The 16458-nt window shown below is 53.0% G+C and overlaps 1 protein-coding gene across 5 annotated transcripts in view; it reads left to right on the forward strand.

The window, feature by feature from the left end:
• Nucleotides 1–16458, forward strand: part of shc1 (SHC (Src homology 2 domain containing) transforming protein 1) — an 80088-nt gene that overhangs the window by 42379 nt on the left and 21251 nt on the right. For all 5 annotated transcript variants that reach the window (XM_080183790.1, XM_080183792.1, XM_080183791.1 and 2 more), the window contains one exon: nt 6542–6706. In XM_080183790.1, coding sequence (XP_080039916.1) covers nt 6545–6706 — 162 coding nt within the window. In that variant the 5' untranslated portion in view covers nt 6542–6544. The remainder of the gene's footprint in view (nt 1–6541; nt 6707–16458) is intronic.

Here is a 16458-nt window from a genome sequence, read left to right on the forward strand (position 1 = left end):
CAGAGATAGGGAGCGGGGTGTAGGGGGCCACAGAGATAGGGAGCGGGGTGTAGGGGGCCACAGAGATAGGGAGCGGGGTGTAGGGGGCCACAGAGATAGGGAGCGGGGGGTGTGGGGCCGGAGGGGGTTACAGAGATAGGGGGGAGGGGGGTATGGGGCCGGAGGGGGTTACAGAGATAGGGGGGAGGGGGCAGGATCCAAGGTGGGATTTGAAAAGACAGTCGGGCATGTTAAAATGGTGGTGCTGTTTACCACAGCAGTGGGGAGTGAGAGAGACTCACTGTGGACTTGGGTATAACTCAGATGTCGAAATCTTTGCCTATTGGGATCTTTCCCGAGAGAGGGGGGCCTGGGCTTGTGCCTGTGAGTGGGATCTGCTGGCTTTGGAACGTACCTCGCTCAAATCTGGCTGCCTGTGCAGAATTCTTTTCCGATGACTGGGAACGCTGCTTAGTCAAGATGGGACAAGCTGTTTCCAGAAATTACAGACTCTCTCTCTTTGGTTTTTCCTTATTACTGTCACATAGGACCACAGAATCCCTCCAGTGCAGGGCCATTCAGCCCATCAAGTTTGCACCAACCACAGCCCCACCCTCATGGCCCCTTGCATTTACCCTGCTAATCCCCTGACACTAAGGGGCAATTTAGCTTGGCCAATCCACCCTAACCTACACATCTTTGCACTGTGGGAGGAAAATGGAGCACCTGGAGGAAACCCACACAGACACAGGGAGAATGTGCAAACTCCACACAGACAGTGACCCAAACTGGGCATCGAACCAGGGTCCCTGGCCCTGCGCACCATCCCAATATGTATTGGGATACAGTGAAAAGTATTGTTTCTTGCACGCTATACAGACAATGCATACCGTTTGTAGAGAGCATAGGGGAGAAGGAAAGGAGAGAGTGCAGGATGTAGTGTTACAGTCACAGCGAGGGTGTAGAGAAAGATCAGCTTAATGCGAGGTAGGTCCATTCAAAAGTCTGACAGCAGCAGGGAAGAAGCTGTTCTTGAGTTGGTTGGTACGGGACCTCAGACTTTTGTACCTTTTTCCCCGACGGAAGAAGGTGGAAGAGAGAATGTCCGGGATGCATGGGGGGGGGGGGGTCCTTCATTATGCCGGCTGCTTTTCCCCGAGGCAGTGGGAAGTGTAGACAGAGTCAATGGATGGGAGGCTGAGTTTGCGTGATGGATTGGGCTACATTCACTACCCTTTTGTAGTTCCTTGCAGTCTTGGGCAGAGCAGGAGCCCATACCAAGCTGTGATACATCTGGAAAGAATGGCACAGTGGGTTAACACTGCTGCTTCTCAGTGCCAGAGACCCCAGGTTTGATTCCCAGCTTGGGTCACTGTCTGTGGAATCTGTACGTTCTCCCCAGTGTCTGCATTAGTTTCCTCTGGGATCCCAGTATCCTCCCACGGTCCGTAAGATGTGCTGGTTAGGGTGGGTGCATTGGCCGTGCTAAATTCTCCCACAATGTAACCCAAACAGGAGTGTGGCGACTAGGGGATTTTCACAGTGCAGTGTTAATGTAAGCTGACTTGTGACACTAATAATTAAACTTTAATTTCTGTGGGGCATCTGTAAAAGTTGGTGAGAGTCGTAGCGGACATGCCAAATTTCCTTAGCCTTCTGAGAAAGTAGAGGCGTTGGTGGGGCTTTCTTAACTATAGTATTGGGGACCAGGACAGGTTGTTGTGACGTGGGCCACCTATAAATTGGAAGCTCGCAACCCTTTCCATTTCATCCCTGTTGAAGGAGACGGGGCACGTTCTCCTTTACACTTCCTGAACTCGATGACTGTATCCTGTCAAGGGCAGACGTTGTCTGTTAGATACTGAATCATTGTTGTTTGTGCTCTGACTCTCTCCAGCAGTGAGTCAGCAGATACTGGCCTTGTTCAGGTGACCGAGTTCTCTCGTCCGGTCTGACTCAGAGCGAGTAACCGTTCAGACTAATATCCTCCGTCCCCTGGAGCTTTTCTTTTCAATGTATTCGCTCGTGGGAGTGGGGCAAGCCCAGCATTTATCTTCCCCCCCCCCCCCCCCACCTCCCTAATTGCCCCTTGAACTGGGTGTCTCGCTCTGTCAGAGGAGGGCAGTTAAGAGGTAACGGCATCGCGGTGCGTGCCTGCCTACACTTCTGGCCTGTCTGAGGCCACATATCAGACATGAGTGTGAACCAGATGGGGTTTTTATTTTACAACAGTTGATAGCGGGTACTCAAACCCGCTGTCGTAGCAGCCCTGCAGTGCAGAAAGTGGACATTCACCCCTAGGGTTCTGCACCATCCAGGTCCTATCCCCGTAGCCCCGGGTATTTACCCTACTACTCCCCTCTCCTTACCGGCACATGTTTGGGTCCTTAATTCCAGCTTTTATTAATTGAATTTAAATTCCCACCATGTTTAAAGTTTATTTATTAGTGTCACAGTGACGAAATTACTGTGAAACTCTGACGCCTGTTCGGGTTACACTGAGGGAGAATTTAGCACGGCCGATGCACCCTAACCAACACGGCTTTCAGACTGTGGGAGGAAACCCACACAGACATGGGTGGGGGGCGCGGGTGGAGAACGTTTGATGGGGGACAGTATAGAGGGAGCTTTACTCTGTATCTAACCCCGTGCTGTACCTGTCCTGGGAGTCTTTGAAGGAGGGGACAGTGTAGAGGGAGTTTTACTCTGTATCTAATCCCGTGCTGTACCTGTCCTGGGAGTGTTTGATGGGGGGACAGTGTAGAGGGAGCTTTACTCTGTATCTAACCCCGTGCTGTCCCTGTCCTGGGAGTGTTTGATGGGGGGACAGTGTAGAGGGAGCTTTACTCTATCTAACCCCGTGCTGTCCCTGTCCTGGGAGTGTTTGATGGGTGACAGTATAGAGGGAGCTTTACTCTGTATCTAACCCCGTGCTGTACCTGTCCTGGGAGTGTTTGATGGGGGACAGTGTAGAGGGAGCTTTACTCTGTATCTAACCCCGTGCTGTACCTGTCCTGGGAGTGTTTGATGGGGGGACAGTGTAGAGGGAGCTTTACTCTATATCTAACCCCGTGCTGTACCTGTCCTGGGAGTGTTTGATGGGGGGACAGTGTAGAGGGAGCTTTACTCTGTATCTAACCCCGTGCTGTACCTGTCCTGGGAGTGTTTGATGGGGGGACAGTGTAGAGGGAGCTTTACTCTGTATCTAACCCTGTGCTGTCCCTGTCCTGGGAGTGTTTGATGGGGGGACAGTATAGAGGGAGCTTTACTCTGTATCTAACCCCGTGCTGGACCTGTCCTGGGAGTGTTTGATGGGGGGACAGTGTAGAGGGAGCTTTACTCTGTATCTAACCCCGTGCTGTACCTGTCCTGGGAGTGTTTGATGGGGGGACAGTGTAGAGGGAGCTTTACTCTGTATCTACCCCGTGCTGTCCCTGTCCTGGGAGTGTTTGATGGGGGGACAGTGTAGAGGGAGCTTTACTCTGTATCTAACCCCGTGCTGTACCTGTCCTGGGAGTGTTTGATGGGGGGACAGTGTAGAGGGAGCTTTACTCTGTATCTAACCCCGTGCTGTACCTGTCCTGGGAGTGTTTGAGTGGGACAGTGTAGAGGGAGCTTTACTCTGTATCCAACCCCGTGCTGTACCTGTCCTGGGAGTGTTTGATGGGTGACAGTATAGAGGGAGTTTTACTCTGTATCTAACCCTGTGCTGTACCTGTCCTGGGAGTGTTTGATGCAGGGGACAGTGTAGAGGGAGCTTTACTCTGTATCTAACCCTGTGCTGTACCTGTCCTGGGAGTGTTTGATGGGGGGGACAGTGTAGAGGGAGCTTTACTCTGTATCTAACCCCGTGCTGTACCTGTCCTGGGAGTGTTTGATGGGGGGACAGTGTAGAGGGAGCTTTACTCTGTATCTAACACCGTGCTGTACCTGTCCTGGGAGTGTTTGATGGGGGGACAGTGTAGAGGGAGCTTTACTCTGTATCTAACCCCGTGCTGTACCTGTCCTGGGAGTGTTTGATGGGCGGACAGTGTAGAGGGAGCTTTACTCTGTATCCAACCCCGTGCTGTACCTGTCCTGGGAGTGTTTGATGGGTGACAGTATAGAGGGAGTTTTACTCTGTATCTAACCCCGTGCTGTACCTGTCCTGGGAGTGTTTGATGCGGGGGACAGTGTAGAGGGAGCTTTACTCTGTATCTAACCCTGTGCTGTACCTGTCCTGGGAGTGTTTGATGGGGGGGACAGTGTAGAGGGAGCTTTACTCTGTATCTAACCCCGTGCTGTACCTGTCCTGGGAGTGTTTGAGTGGGACAGTGTAGAGGGAGCTTTACTCTGTATCTAACCCCGTGCTGTACCTGTCCTGGGAGTGTTTGATGGGGGGGACAGTGTAGAGGGAGCTTTATTCTGTATCTAACCCCGTGCTGTACCTGTCCTGGGAGTGTTCGATGGAGATACCTGATCTTAACAAGCAAGCGAGTTTAAAAGGGAGCTAAGAACAGGGGGAATAAATTGAATGACTGATTAGGGTGTACAAATTCTAGCTGCCAGTGCAGTGTGGACTGCTGTACTTACGATCCATGAGTCAGTAAGTCTGAGGCAAATACCCTTGAGACCGTTTGTCTAACACTGCTGGAATAGTTCATTACCCCACTCTCTCTCACACAAGCACATATATAGTGGTTTAGAAAGCGCAGTTGGCGGAATTCATTCAGAAAAGTTTCAGGAGCTGCCTGAGGATAGGCTGATTTCTCACTCCACCTCTGCGATCACACCCTCTTCCCTCTCCAACCTCCGCCCCTCTCTCTCTCTCTCTCTCTGTCTCTGTCTCTCTACTCCTCCATCAATCCTTTCTACGGTTGAACTGCCTGCACACTGCTGTCCTGCAACGCGGACAGAGAGAGAGAGAGGGCGGGCGGGGGCGATGGGTTGGGGGAAGTAGCCCTGTCATCGTTACCTGTTGCCTCAATCTTTGTCCCCCCCCCCCCTTCCGACTCCCGCCGCCCATCTCTCCCAAACCGCTCCCCCCCACCCCTCTGCCGAAGCTTTTTTCCAAAGAGTGCGTGTGTGTGTGTCTGTGTGCCTGGAGTGTATTGGCTAGAATTCTTCTGTGGCACCCATTTTTTTAGTGGAAGTGGGGTGGGGGGGGGGGCGGTGAGCTGTCATTGTGGTGTGGCGTGTGGTGGGGGTGGGGTGCCCCCTCCCCTCCCCTCCCCTCCAGATTGGTTGCCTGATGAGGGGTTAGACTGAGTCTCATTCACATGAGACTCCACTCCCCTCTTTCCCTCGACACCAGACACCGCTCCCCCCCCCCCACTCCCCGTTGACTGTGAAGCAAAGGATCTCTCTCTCTCTCTTTTCCCCCCTCCACCCCCCCCCCCTCAATACTGTCAGCGAGACCCTCCCCCATCCTCCCGCTGTGCCCTCTGCTCCCCCCACCGCCAGGGCAGTTGTGGTTTCGACTGAACTCGCTATCGGAGCGAACGCTGGACTCGGTGTGGGGGCAACTGTCCGAGTGCGCGACGGGGAGGGGTTCTCTGTTGAAATCTACCTCCCAAAGTACACCCCCTCCCACCCCCGCCCTGACACCAGTCGCTGAATAACTGTCCCCCATCCCCCCCACGCCCTCTGTGCCCACCTCGGCTCAGATTTGCCCACCGGGTTTGGGCAACCCTTCAGCGTGTAGACTCCTGAAAGTTTATCCCCCACCAGGCCCCACTGGGGGGCTAGTTTTGCTACATTTATCATGCGGCCTAAATTCCAGTCCTGATCTTCAGCTGTTGCGGGGGGGGGGGGGGGGGAGAGGGAGGCAGCGGGGGAGAGAGAGAAGGAGGGGGAGGAGAGAGGAGAAGGTGGGGGGGAGAGAGGGAGGGAGGGAGGACGGGAGAGAGTGAAGGAGGGGGGGGCAAGAGGGAGGCGGGGGAGAGAGTGAAGGAGAGGAGGTGGGGGAGAGTGAGGGAGGGAGGGGAGAGGGAGGCAGGGGGAGACTGAAGGAGAGGAGGAGGGAGAGAGAGTGAAGGAGGTGGGGGAGAGTGAGGGAGGGCACAAGAGAGAGTGTGTGTGTGAGGGAGGGAGTCAGGGGAGGAGAGTGTGACGGAGGGAGGTAGGGCAGGGAATAAGGAGGGGGTTAGTAGGTGCGTGCACAGCCATGTGTTGTTGATGGAGCGATGAGAGGGGAGCCGGAGGGAGAGGGAGCTTCCTCAGCCATGGACCTCCTTCACAAGTGCAAGTACAGCCATTTCCGTAACGACCCCTCGGACGATCCTCTGGGCTGGCCCGAGGGGAGGGAGGCGCTGCCCCCCTCAGCCTCCTCCTCCTCCTCCTCCTCCTCCTCCCTGGCCCCCATCCTGTCGGTCTCCGGGCCGGGTCGACCCTCCCCCGAGCCAGAGGACAGCCCCACCACCCTCTGCTCCTTCTTCCCCCGGGTGGGCAGCCTGAAGCTGGTGGGCCCGCAGCGGGACGCTGCTCCGAAGGGGGGCGAGGCGCTGACCCCCACCCTCGCCCCCTGCACCCAGCCCCCCTGCTGAGAGCTCTGCCTCTTTTCTCTCCCCCTCGCCCCCTGCAGGATATGAACAAGCTGGGCTGCGGCGGGCGCAAGACTCGGGTGGAAGGCGGGCAGCTGGGTGGCGATGAGTGGACACGTCATGGCAGCTTTGTGAACAAACCCACCCGGGGCTGGCTGCATCCGGACGACAAGGTGATGGGACCCGGCGTCTCCTACCTGGTGCGGGTAAGTGTCACCCTCCTCCCCCCCGGTGCGGGTAAGCTCCCCCCTCCCCTTCCCCCGGTGTGGGTCAGTGATTTTTTTTTACCCCCACTTCCCGCCCCCCCCCCACCCCCCTTTCCCCAGTGTGGGTCAGCGTCTCTCCCCCCACCCCCCTTTCCCCAGTGTGGGTCAGCGTCTCTCCCCCCACCCCCTTTCCCCAGTGTGGGTCAGCGTCTCTCCCCCCACCCCCCTTTCCCCAGTGTGGGTCAGCGTTCTCCCCCACCCCCCTTTCCCCGGTGTGGGTCAGCGTCTCCACCCCCCCCCCCCCCCACCCCACCAACCCCCCCTCCCCGGTGTGGGTCAGCGTCTCTTCCCCCCACAACCACCAACCCTCCCTCCCCGGTGTGGGTCAGCGTCTCTTCCCCCCACAACCCCCACCACCACCAACCCTCCCTCCCCCGGTGTGGGTCAGCGTCTCCACCTCCTCCCCCCCCCCCCCCCCACCCCCACCACCCCCACCACCCCCCCTTCCCCGGTGTGGTCAGCGTTTCACCCCCCCACTTTCCCCGGTGCGGGTCAGTGTCCCCCTCATCTCCAGACCTGCCACTGTTCTCGTTCCGAACTCGAATCTCCAATCCATGCTTCTTAATGCCCTCTCACCGCTCCCCTTGCCCCCCCCCCCACCCCCACCTCCCGCTGACCCTCTCTGTCTCCCCTCCCCATTCCCCACCGCCCCCCCCTCACTGCGTGAGCGCTCTCGAGCCTGTGACAGCTGAACTGGAGCCTAAATAAACAGCATTTCTCGGAGTAAACATTTGCCCTGAGTGCTGTGCACTGTGCTACAGAACAGACAGCATCCTGTCTCCCCGTCCCTCCCTTTGGAGCACACTGTGGCTCTTTCACTCACTTCCCCTTTCCATATTTATCCCCCATGTTGCTCTCTCAACCCACCGCGCCCCCCGCCCCCCCCACTTCTGGGCCCTCAGGGGCCCCTCTCTCCCTCTCCCTCTCCCTCTCCATCTCCATCTCTGTCTCTCTCTTTGCATCCAGAGGGGGACGTGTGTGGTTGGTGCAGACTGAATGGCCTCTCTGTGCACTGTAGGGATTCTGATGTCTGTACATTGACGTTGCACCGACGTTGGAACAGAAACCCGCTTAGTCTCTGTGCCTTCTCTCTGTAAGATCTATCCAATTACATCTCCCCTGCACCCCCCCCCTCCCCGTCTCTGAAAATGTTTCCCCCTGGAGTATCTCTCCAATTCCCCCCTTTTGGAAAGTTCTTATTGAATCTGTCCTCTTTCGGGCAGCGCCTTCCAGATCACAACAACTCGCTGTGATGAAGTGAGCGTTTCCCTCGTGTCATCTCTGGATGTTTTTGTTGTCTGCATAACCGTTTTTGCTTTAGAACTGCAGCCTTTCCCAAAATAAAAGTTTTGGAGCTTATTTATTAGTGTCACAAGTCAGCTTACGTTAACACTGCGATGAAGTTATTGTGAAAATCCGCCCGGTCGCCATGCTCGGGTCACACTGAGGGAGGATTTAGCATCTAACCGGCACGTCTTTGGGACTGTGGGAGGAAACCGGAGCACCCGGAGGAACCCATGCAGACACGGGGAGAACGTGCAAACTCCGTGCAGACAGTGACCCGAGCTGGGAATCGAACCGGGGTCCCTGGCGCTGTGAGGCAGCAGCACTAACCCACTGTGCCACCCACATCCTCGTGTTCCCTACTGCCCAAGCGACTTCCTAAAATTGCAGCTACGCACCCCTGTCAGCTCATAAGGCAGCATTCACACAGGGTGGGTGGGTGTTAGATGTGCCCCTGGGCTAAGAGAGGGGTCCTGTGTGTGTCTGTCTGTGTCTGTGTGTGTGTCTGAGTGAGAGAAGGGCATGTGTGTGTGTGTGTGTGTGTGTGTCTGTCGCTGTATAACACTGGGGTACAGTACTGGTGGGGACAGGTCTGTCGTTGTATAACACTGGGGTACAGCACTGGTGGGGACGGGTCTGTCACTGTATAACACTGGGGTACAGTACTGGTGGGGACGGGTCTGTCGCTGTATAATACTGGGTACAGTACTGGTGGGGACAGGTCTGTCGTTGTATAACACTGGGGTACAGTACTGGTGGGGACGGGTCTGTCACTGTATAACACTGGGGTACAGCACTGGTGGGGACGGGTCTGTCGCTGTATAACACTGGGGTACAGTACTGGTGGGGACGGGTCTGTCACTGTATAACACTGGGGTACAGTACTGGTGGGGACGGGTCTGTCGCTGTATAACACTGGGCTACAGTACTGGTGGGGACGGGTCTGTCGCTGTATAACACTGGGGTACAGTACTGGTGGGGACAGGTCTGTCACTGTATAACACTGGGGTACAGTACTGGTGGGGACGGGTCTGTCGCTGTATAACACTGGGGTACCGTACTGGTGGGGGGACGGGTCTGTTGCTGTATAACACTGGGGGTACAGGTACCGGTGGGGGGTCTGTCGCTGTATAACACTGGGGTACAGTACTGGTGGGGATGGGTCTGTCCCTGTATAACACTGGGGTACAGTACTGGTGGGGGATGGGTCTGTCGCTGTATAACACTGGGGTACAGTACTGGTGGGGGATGGGTCTGTCGCTGTATAACACTGGGGTACAGAACTGGTGGGGGATGGGTCTGTCGCTGTATAACACTGGGGTACGGTACTGGTGGGGATGGGTCTGTCGCTGTATAACACTGGGGTACAGTACGGGTGGGGATGGGTCTGTCGCTGTATAACACTGGGGTACAGTACTGGTGGGGGATGGGTCTGTCGCTGTATAACACTGGGGTACAGTACTGGTGGGGATGGGTCTGTCGCTGTATAACACTGGGGTACAGTATAAATAATGTATGCCTTAAAGTATATATTTTTCTCCCAATTGTGCATCTCATCATACTCATTATAGAAACCCTACAGTGCAGAGAGAGACCCTTCGGCCCATCGAGTCTGCACCGAACACAATCCCACCCAGACCCTACCCCCTCATATCCCTACATATTTTACCCACTAATCCCTCTAACCTACGCATCTCAGGACACTGAGGGGCAATTTTTAGCACGGCCAATCAACCTAACCTGCTCATCTTTGGACTGTAGGAGGAAACCCACGCAGACACGGGAGAATGTACAAACTCCGCACAGACGGTGACCCGCGCCGGGAATCGAACCCGGGTCCCTGGAGCTGTGAAGCAGCAGTGCTAACCCGCTGTGCCACCCAGTTGTGCACCTCCACGAGTGCCTTGTCTCTACTCGAGTTTTGCCTGTACGGCAGACAAGTGCGTTCCCCAGCGCGCTCAGAGCGGTGGCCAGTGACCGGAGAGAGTTAATTGTCTCCACTGGGTAGCACTCAGCACTGTAGCAGACGCATCCATCTCTGACAAGCGGTTTAACATTTAAACGAGTCATGCAGGAAGCTGAGGCGGTCCAAATGTCAAGATAGCGGCGAGTCCCAAAAGCGTTGATGAAAACTCACTCCTCTCTCTCTCCACCCCCCCCCCCCCCAACAACAACTCTCGCTCGCTGGGTCGGATCTGCTCGCAGCCTGTGTGGTTTCCTGGCCAGAGGTGGTTTAACAACGCGCACACAGCTCAACTCCCCCACGCTGCAATCGTTCCAGGGCCCCCCCCCTCTCTCTCTCTCTCTCTCTGCAAAGAGCTGTCGGAAACCCTCTTAGTGCAGAGTGCTCCCGACGTCAAACAAAATTAAATCAACCCAAGAGCAGAAAATGGGTTTGATTCGATTGTGAAAAGCCCACCAACTCTCAGGAAGATCACTCGTGGTGGTGTTATTAAATTAGCGACAACTACAAGGGAAGGGACAAGTCATATTTTATACCCTTTTGGCATTAGGGGTCATTAGAGGTTTACAGCATGGAAACAGGCCCTTCAGCCCAACTTATCCATGCTGCCCCTTTTTTTTTCTTTAAACCCCCAATTGCTCACATTTGGCCCATATCCCCCTCTAACCATCGTACCCATGTAACTGTCTAAACGCTTTTTAAAAGACAAAGTTGTACCTGCCTCTACTACTGCCATCTTTTTGTCTATGAAAAAGCGTTTAGATGGTTACAGGGGTAAGATGGATATAGAGGGATATGGGCAATTGGGATTAGCTTAAGGGCTTAAAACAAAAAGGGCGGCATACACAAGTTGGGCCGAAGGGTCTGTTTCCATGCTGTAAACCTCTATGACTTTACCTCTGGCAGCTCGTTCCAGACACTCACCACCCTCTGTGTGAAAAAAAATGCCCCTCTGGACCCTTTTGTATCTCTCCCCTCTCACCTTAAACCTACGCCCTCTAGTTTTAGACTCCCCTACCTTTGGGAAAAGATATTGACTATCTAGCTGATCTGTGCCCCTCATTATTTTGTAGACCTCTATAATATCACCCCTCAGCCTCCTACACTCCAGAGAGAAAAGTCCCAGTCTATCCAGCCTCTCCTTATAACTCAAACCATCAAGTCCCGGTAACATCCTAGTAAATCTTTTCTGCGCTCTTTCTAGTTTAATAATATCCTTTCTATAATAGAGTGACCAGAACTGTACGCAGTATTCCAAGTGTGGCCTTACCAATGTCTTGTACAGCTTCAACAAGACGTCCCAACTCCTGTATTCAATGTTCTGTCAGATGAAACCAAGCATGCCGAGTGCCGCCTTCACCATTCTGTCCACCTGTGACTCCACTTTCAAGGAGCTATGAACCAGTACCCCTAGATCTCTTTGTTCTGTAACTCTCCCCAATGCCCTACCAGTAACTCAGTAAGTCCTGCCCTGGTTCAATCTACCAAAATACATCACCTCGCATTTATCTAAATTAAACTCCATCTGCCATTCGTCAGCCCACAGGCCCAGTTGATCAAGATCCTGTTGCAATCTGTGAGAACCCTCAACACTGTGCCACTAATCTTGGTGTCATCTGCAAACTTACTAACCATGCCCTCTATATTCTCATCCAAATCATTAATATAAATGACAAATAACAGTGGGCCCAGCGCTGATCCCTGAGGCACACCGCTGGTCACAGGCCTCCAGTTTGAAACACAACCCTCTGCAACCACCCTCTGGCTTCTGTCATCAAGCCAATTTTGTATCTATTTGGCTACAGGACTGTGTGCGCACGGGGGAAAAGTGATTCCCTTCTCCCTTTCCCCTGCGGTGCCCAGTGTTGGAATGTTCCTGGTTGAATCTTGTTGAGGTTTTCCCCAGCCTCTGTTAGCATCACCGTTGCCTTGCTTTTCCTCCCCCTGCCCCCCCTGCACACCCCCCCCCCCCCCCCCCCAACCCCCATTCCTCGCAGAATCTTTGCCATTTTGCCCCTTAGGATTAGAACAAAGAAAATTACAGCACAGGAAAGGCCCTCCAAACCTGCATCAACCATACTACCCCCACCTGAATTAAAACCCCCTACACTTCCGGGGACCATATCCCTCTATTCCCATCCTATTCTGTGCGGCACGGTAGCACAGTGGGTTAGCGCTGCTGCCACGCAGCGCCAGGGACCTGGGTTTGATTCCTGGCCTCGGGTTGCTGTCTGTGCAGAGTCTGCATGTTCTGCCCGTGTCTGCGTGGGTTTCCTCTGGGTGCTCTTGTTTCCTCCCACAGTCCGAAAGACGTGCTGGTTAGGGTGGATTGGCCGTGCTAAATTCTCCCTCGGTGTACACAAACAGGTGCTGGAGTGTAGCGACTAGGGGATTTTCACAGTAACTTCATTGCTGTGTTAGTGTAAGCGGACTTGTGACTAATAAATAAACTTTACTATTTGTACAGGGCATTGGTCAGTCCACATCTGGAGTGTTGTGTACAGTGTCGATCTCTAAGAGTGTCAGAGATAGTTTACTTGGTTAATCCCTGGAATGGGCGGTTTGTCTTACGAGGAAAGCTTGAACGGGTGAGGCTAGTTTCTGCTGGAGTTTAGAAGAATAAGAGGTGTCATGGTTTAGGTCTAAGTGTTTTATGAAAGCCTGCCTGAATTGTAAGTTTTGCAAATTGAATTTGGTGAGGGTAAGCATGAGATGCTTCACTCTGGGTACGATTCAAGTGACATGCTAGGAAGCTTTTACCAAACAAAGTTTATTTAAGAATACGGTTAACATGTATAGTAAGAAAATTAGCAAGAATTTTTGTTATCAGTTCACAAACAAGAAGCAAAACAGCCACTATACCTGAACGAAGGTATAGAATTCCTACAGTGCAGAAAGAGGCCATTTGGCCCATCGTGTCTGCACCGACAACAATCCCGCCTAACCCCTATTCCGTAACCCCTCGTATTTACCCTGCTAATCCCTCTAACCTACACAACCTGGGACACGAAGGAGCAATTTAGCATGGCCAACGCACCTAATCCACACATCTTTGGACTATCTAACGTGTTCCAATCAAAACCAAAACCCTTGCCATAGACCAAAGATCCTTTTCCACAGCTTTAAGGCAGCACAGACTACTGCTCACGTGATAGTGGGATCGAGGCCCTTAGTTGAATTCTGCAGATAAGTGCTCCTGAGACTCGGAACAGTTTGAAAATGGCTCCCTCCCAAAACACCAGAGAGACTCTGGTCCAGCCCCCAACAAAAGCAGCTCTTCACCCTTCAGGAAACCAACAGGGAGAGAGGGAAAAGACTTCTTTTTAGCTTGCTGCCCCTTCTAAAATGAAACTTCAACCTGCAGCTCCAAACTGAAACTGAAAGTGAAATCTGTCACCCAACCTGCCCACACCTTTTTCTCATCCCTACAATGACATTGCCTAAAGCTGTGAGCATGAATTAAAAACTACCTCTTAAAGATACCCTCATGTGACAGAGGTGACCTGATTAAAACCTTTAAGATCCCTTAAGAGGAGCTGAAGGAGATCAGCATGAGTAGAGAAATGGTTTTTGGGGAAATTGATGGGATTGAAGGCGGATAAATCTCCAGGTCCTGATGATCTTCACCCCCAGAGTGTTTAAGGAAGTGACCCTGGAAATAGTAGATCCATTGGTGGTGATTTTCCAAAATTCTTTGAACTCTGGACTGGTTCCTACCGATGGGAGGGTAGCTAATGTGATTGGCCCTGCTGAATCGCCCCTTAGTGTCAGGGGGACTAGCTAGGGTAAATGCATGGGGATAGGGTGGGACTGTGGTCAGTGCAGACTCAATGGGCCAAATGGCCTCCCTCTGCCCTGTAGGATTCTATGATAATGTAAGCCTGCTATTCAAGGAGGGAGGTAGAGAGAGAAAACAGGGAACTATAGACATTGGTACTGGGGAAGTTGTTGGAGTCCATTATCAAGGGTTTTGTAACTCAGCATTTGGAAGGTAGTGTTATAATCCGATAAAGTCAGCATGGATTTACTAAAGGGAAATCATGCTTTCCAAATCTGTTGGAATTCTTTGAGGGTATAACTGGTAGAGTTAGCCTAGGACAACCGGTGGATGTGGTTTATTCAAAAGGCTTTTGACAAGGTCTCTCATAACAAGACTACCCTGTAAAGTTAAAGCACATGGGGTTGCAGGCAATGTCTTGAGATGGACAGAAAGCTGGTTAGCAGAGAGGAAGCCCAGAGTTGGGGGTCTTTTTCCGATTGGCAGTCAGTGACTAGCTGGATACCGCAGGGATCTGAGCTCAGACCCCAGCTGTTCACATCATATATTAACAATTTGCAAGAGGAAACTGGATGCTTTATCGCCAGATCTGCAGATGCTGCACGGTTGGGTGGGAGGGTGAGCTGTGAGGAGGATGCAGAGATGCTGCAGTGTGATTTGGACAGGCTGAGTGCGTGTGTGCGGGCATCTGCATGGCAGATGCAGCTTACTGTGGATAAATGTGAGGTTACCCACTTTGGTAGCAACAATAGGAAGGCAGATTATTACAGGAATGGGTGTAAATTGAGAGAGGCGGATACTCAGCAAGGCCTTGGAGTCCTCGAGCATCAGTCGCTGAAAATAAGCGCGCGGATATAGCAGGCAGTGAAGAAGGCAGATGGTATGTTCATAGCGAGAGGATTTGAGTAGAGATAGGGATGTTTTCAAATGGTAAGCTCATAGTGAGAGGATTTGAGTAGAGATAGGGATGTTTTGCTGCAATTGTACAGGGCATTGGTGAGACCTGGAGTATTGAGTGCAGTTTTGGTCTCCTTATCTGAGGAAGGATGTTCCTTGCTATACAGGGAGCGCAGCGAAGGTTTACCAGGCTGATTTTGATCATGGCTGATAATCAAATTCAATGCCCTGCACTCCCTCCCCCCCCCCCCCCCCCCGTCATAGCTCTTGATCCCTGAGAACCTAATTCCTCCTTGAAATCACACACCGTTTTAGCCTCAACTACTTTCTGTGGGAGTGAATTCCACACATTCCCCACCCTCTGGGTGAAGAAATTTCCCCTCACCTCAGTCCCTAAAAGGTTTACCCCTTATCCTCAAACTCTGACCCCCCCCCCCAGTTCTGGACTCCCCCCACCATCGGAAACATTCTTTCCGAATCCACCCGGTCTAACCCTGTTAGAATTTTGTAAGGTTCTACGAGATCCCCAATGGCAGCTCTGTCCTATGAGGAGAGACTGAGTGGGTTCGGATTATATTCACTGGAGTTTAGAAGAGGGAGAGGGGATCTGATAGAAACTTATAAAATTCTAACAGTGTTAGATTCAGAAAGAATGTTCCCAATGGTGGGGGGGGAGTCCAGAACTAGGGGGGGGGGTCAGAGTTTGAGGATAAGGGGTAAACCTTTTAGGGACTGAGGGGACGGGAAATTTCTTCACCCAGAGGGTGGGCAATGTGTGGAATTCACTCCCACAGAAAGTAGTCGAGGCCAAAATGTTGTGCGATTTGGAGAAGGAATTAGATATCACTCTGGGGGCTAAAGGGATCGAGGGATATGGGGGGGGGGGTGGTGGGGGAGAATCAGGATATTGAATTCGGTGATCAGCCATGATCAAAATGAATGGGAGAGTAGGCTGGAAGGGCTGAATGGCCTCTTCCTGCTTCTAGTTTCTACATATACCCTGTAAGAAGACTAGACCTGGACACAGTGCCCTAAGGTACAACTATAGGCACGGTGTTCACTGTCACAGCTGATGTCCTGGGGGACCCGGGTTTGAATCCCACCACAGCAGATTTGAATCCAATATATAAAAAAAAAATCTGGAATTAAGAATCTACTGATGACCCGTTGTCGGGAAAAACCCACCTGGTTGTCTTTGGGGAAGGAAATCTGCAGCCCTTACCCCGGTCTGGCCTAGACGTGACTCCAGATCTCCCCACCCCTGCCTCTCCCTCCCCACACGCACACAGCAATGTGGTTGACTCTCAGATGGTCGCGTGAGATACTTGCTTGTATTAACGTGCAGCCCACGGACCGCAAGTGTTTCAAGAAGGCAGCTTGCCGCCGTCTGAAGGGCAACGAGGGATGGGTAATAGGTGCTGACCATCCATGTCCCACGAAAGAATGAGAAGTAGGGACTGGGTTGGCTGTTTTGAGTGATGTTGCTCGAGGGACCAATATCGGCCTTTCTCCCCCAGTGTTGATCTGTTGCGCCCAGCTGAGAGACGGGGGGGGTGGAGAGGCAGTGGAACTTGGTTGGAGTTATCCTGCAAGGCACCATCTCTGGCAGTGCCCCCCATGCCCCTGGCGTTGGGTTTCCACTTGGCGCCCAAAGCCCTGGCCTGTTGACTCGCTCTGGCCAGTGTGTGTGCCGCTGAACTGTTGCTGACCCATTGGTACCCCAGCCCCGCTCGGAGAGGCCCCTCGGTCGCTGCCTCGGCCAATGTGTTT

Source organism: Carcharhinus amblyrhynchos, unplaced genomic scaffold, assembly GCF_965287045.1.
Source record: "Carcharhinus amblyrhynchos unplaced genomic scaffold, sCarAmb.v2.hapA scaffold_414, whole genome shotgun sequence".
Lineage (NCBI taxonomy): Eukaryota > Metazoa > Chordata > Chondrichthyes > Carcharhiniformes > Carcharhinidae > Carcharhinus > Carcharhinus amblyrhynchos.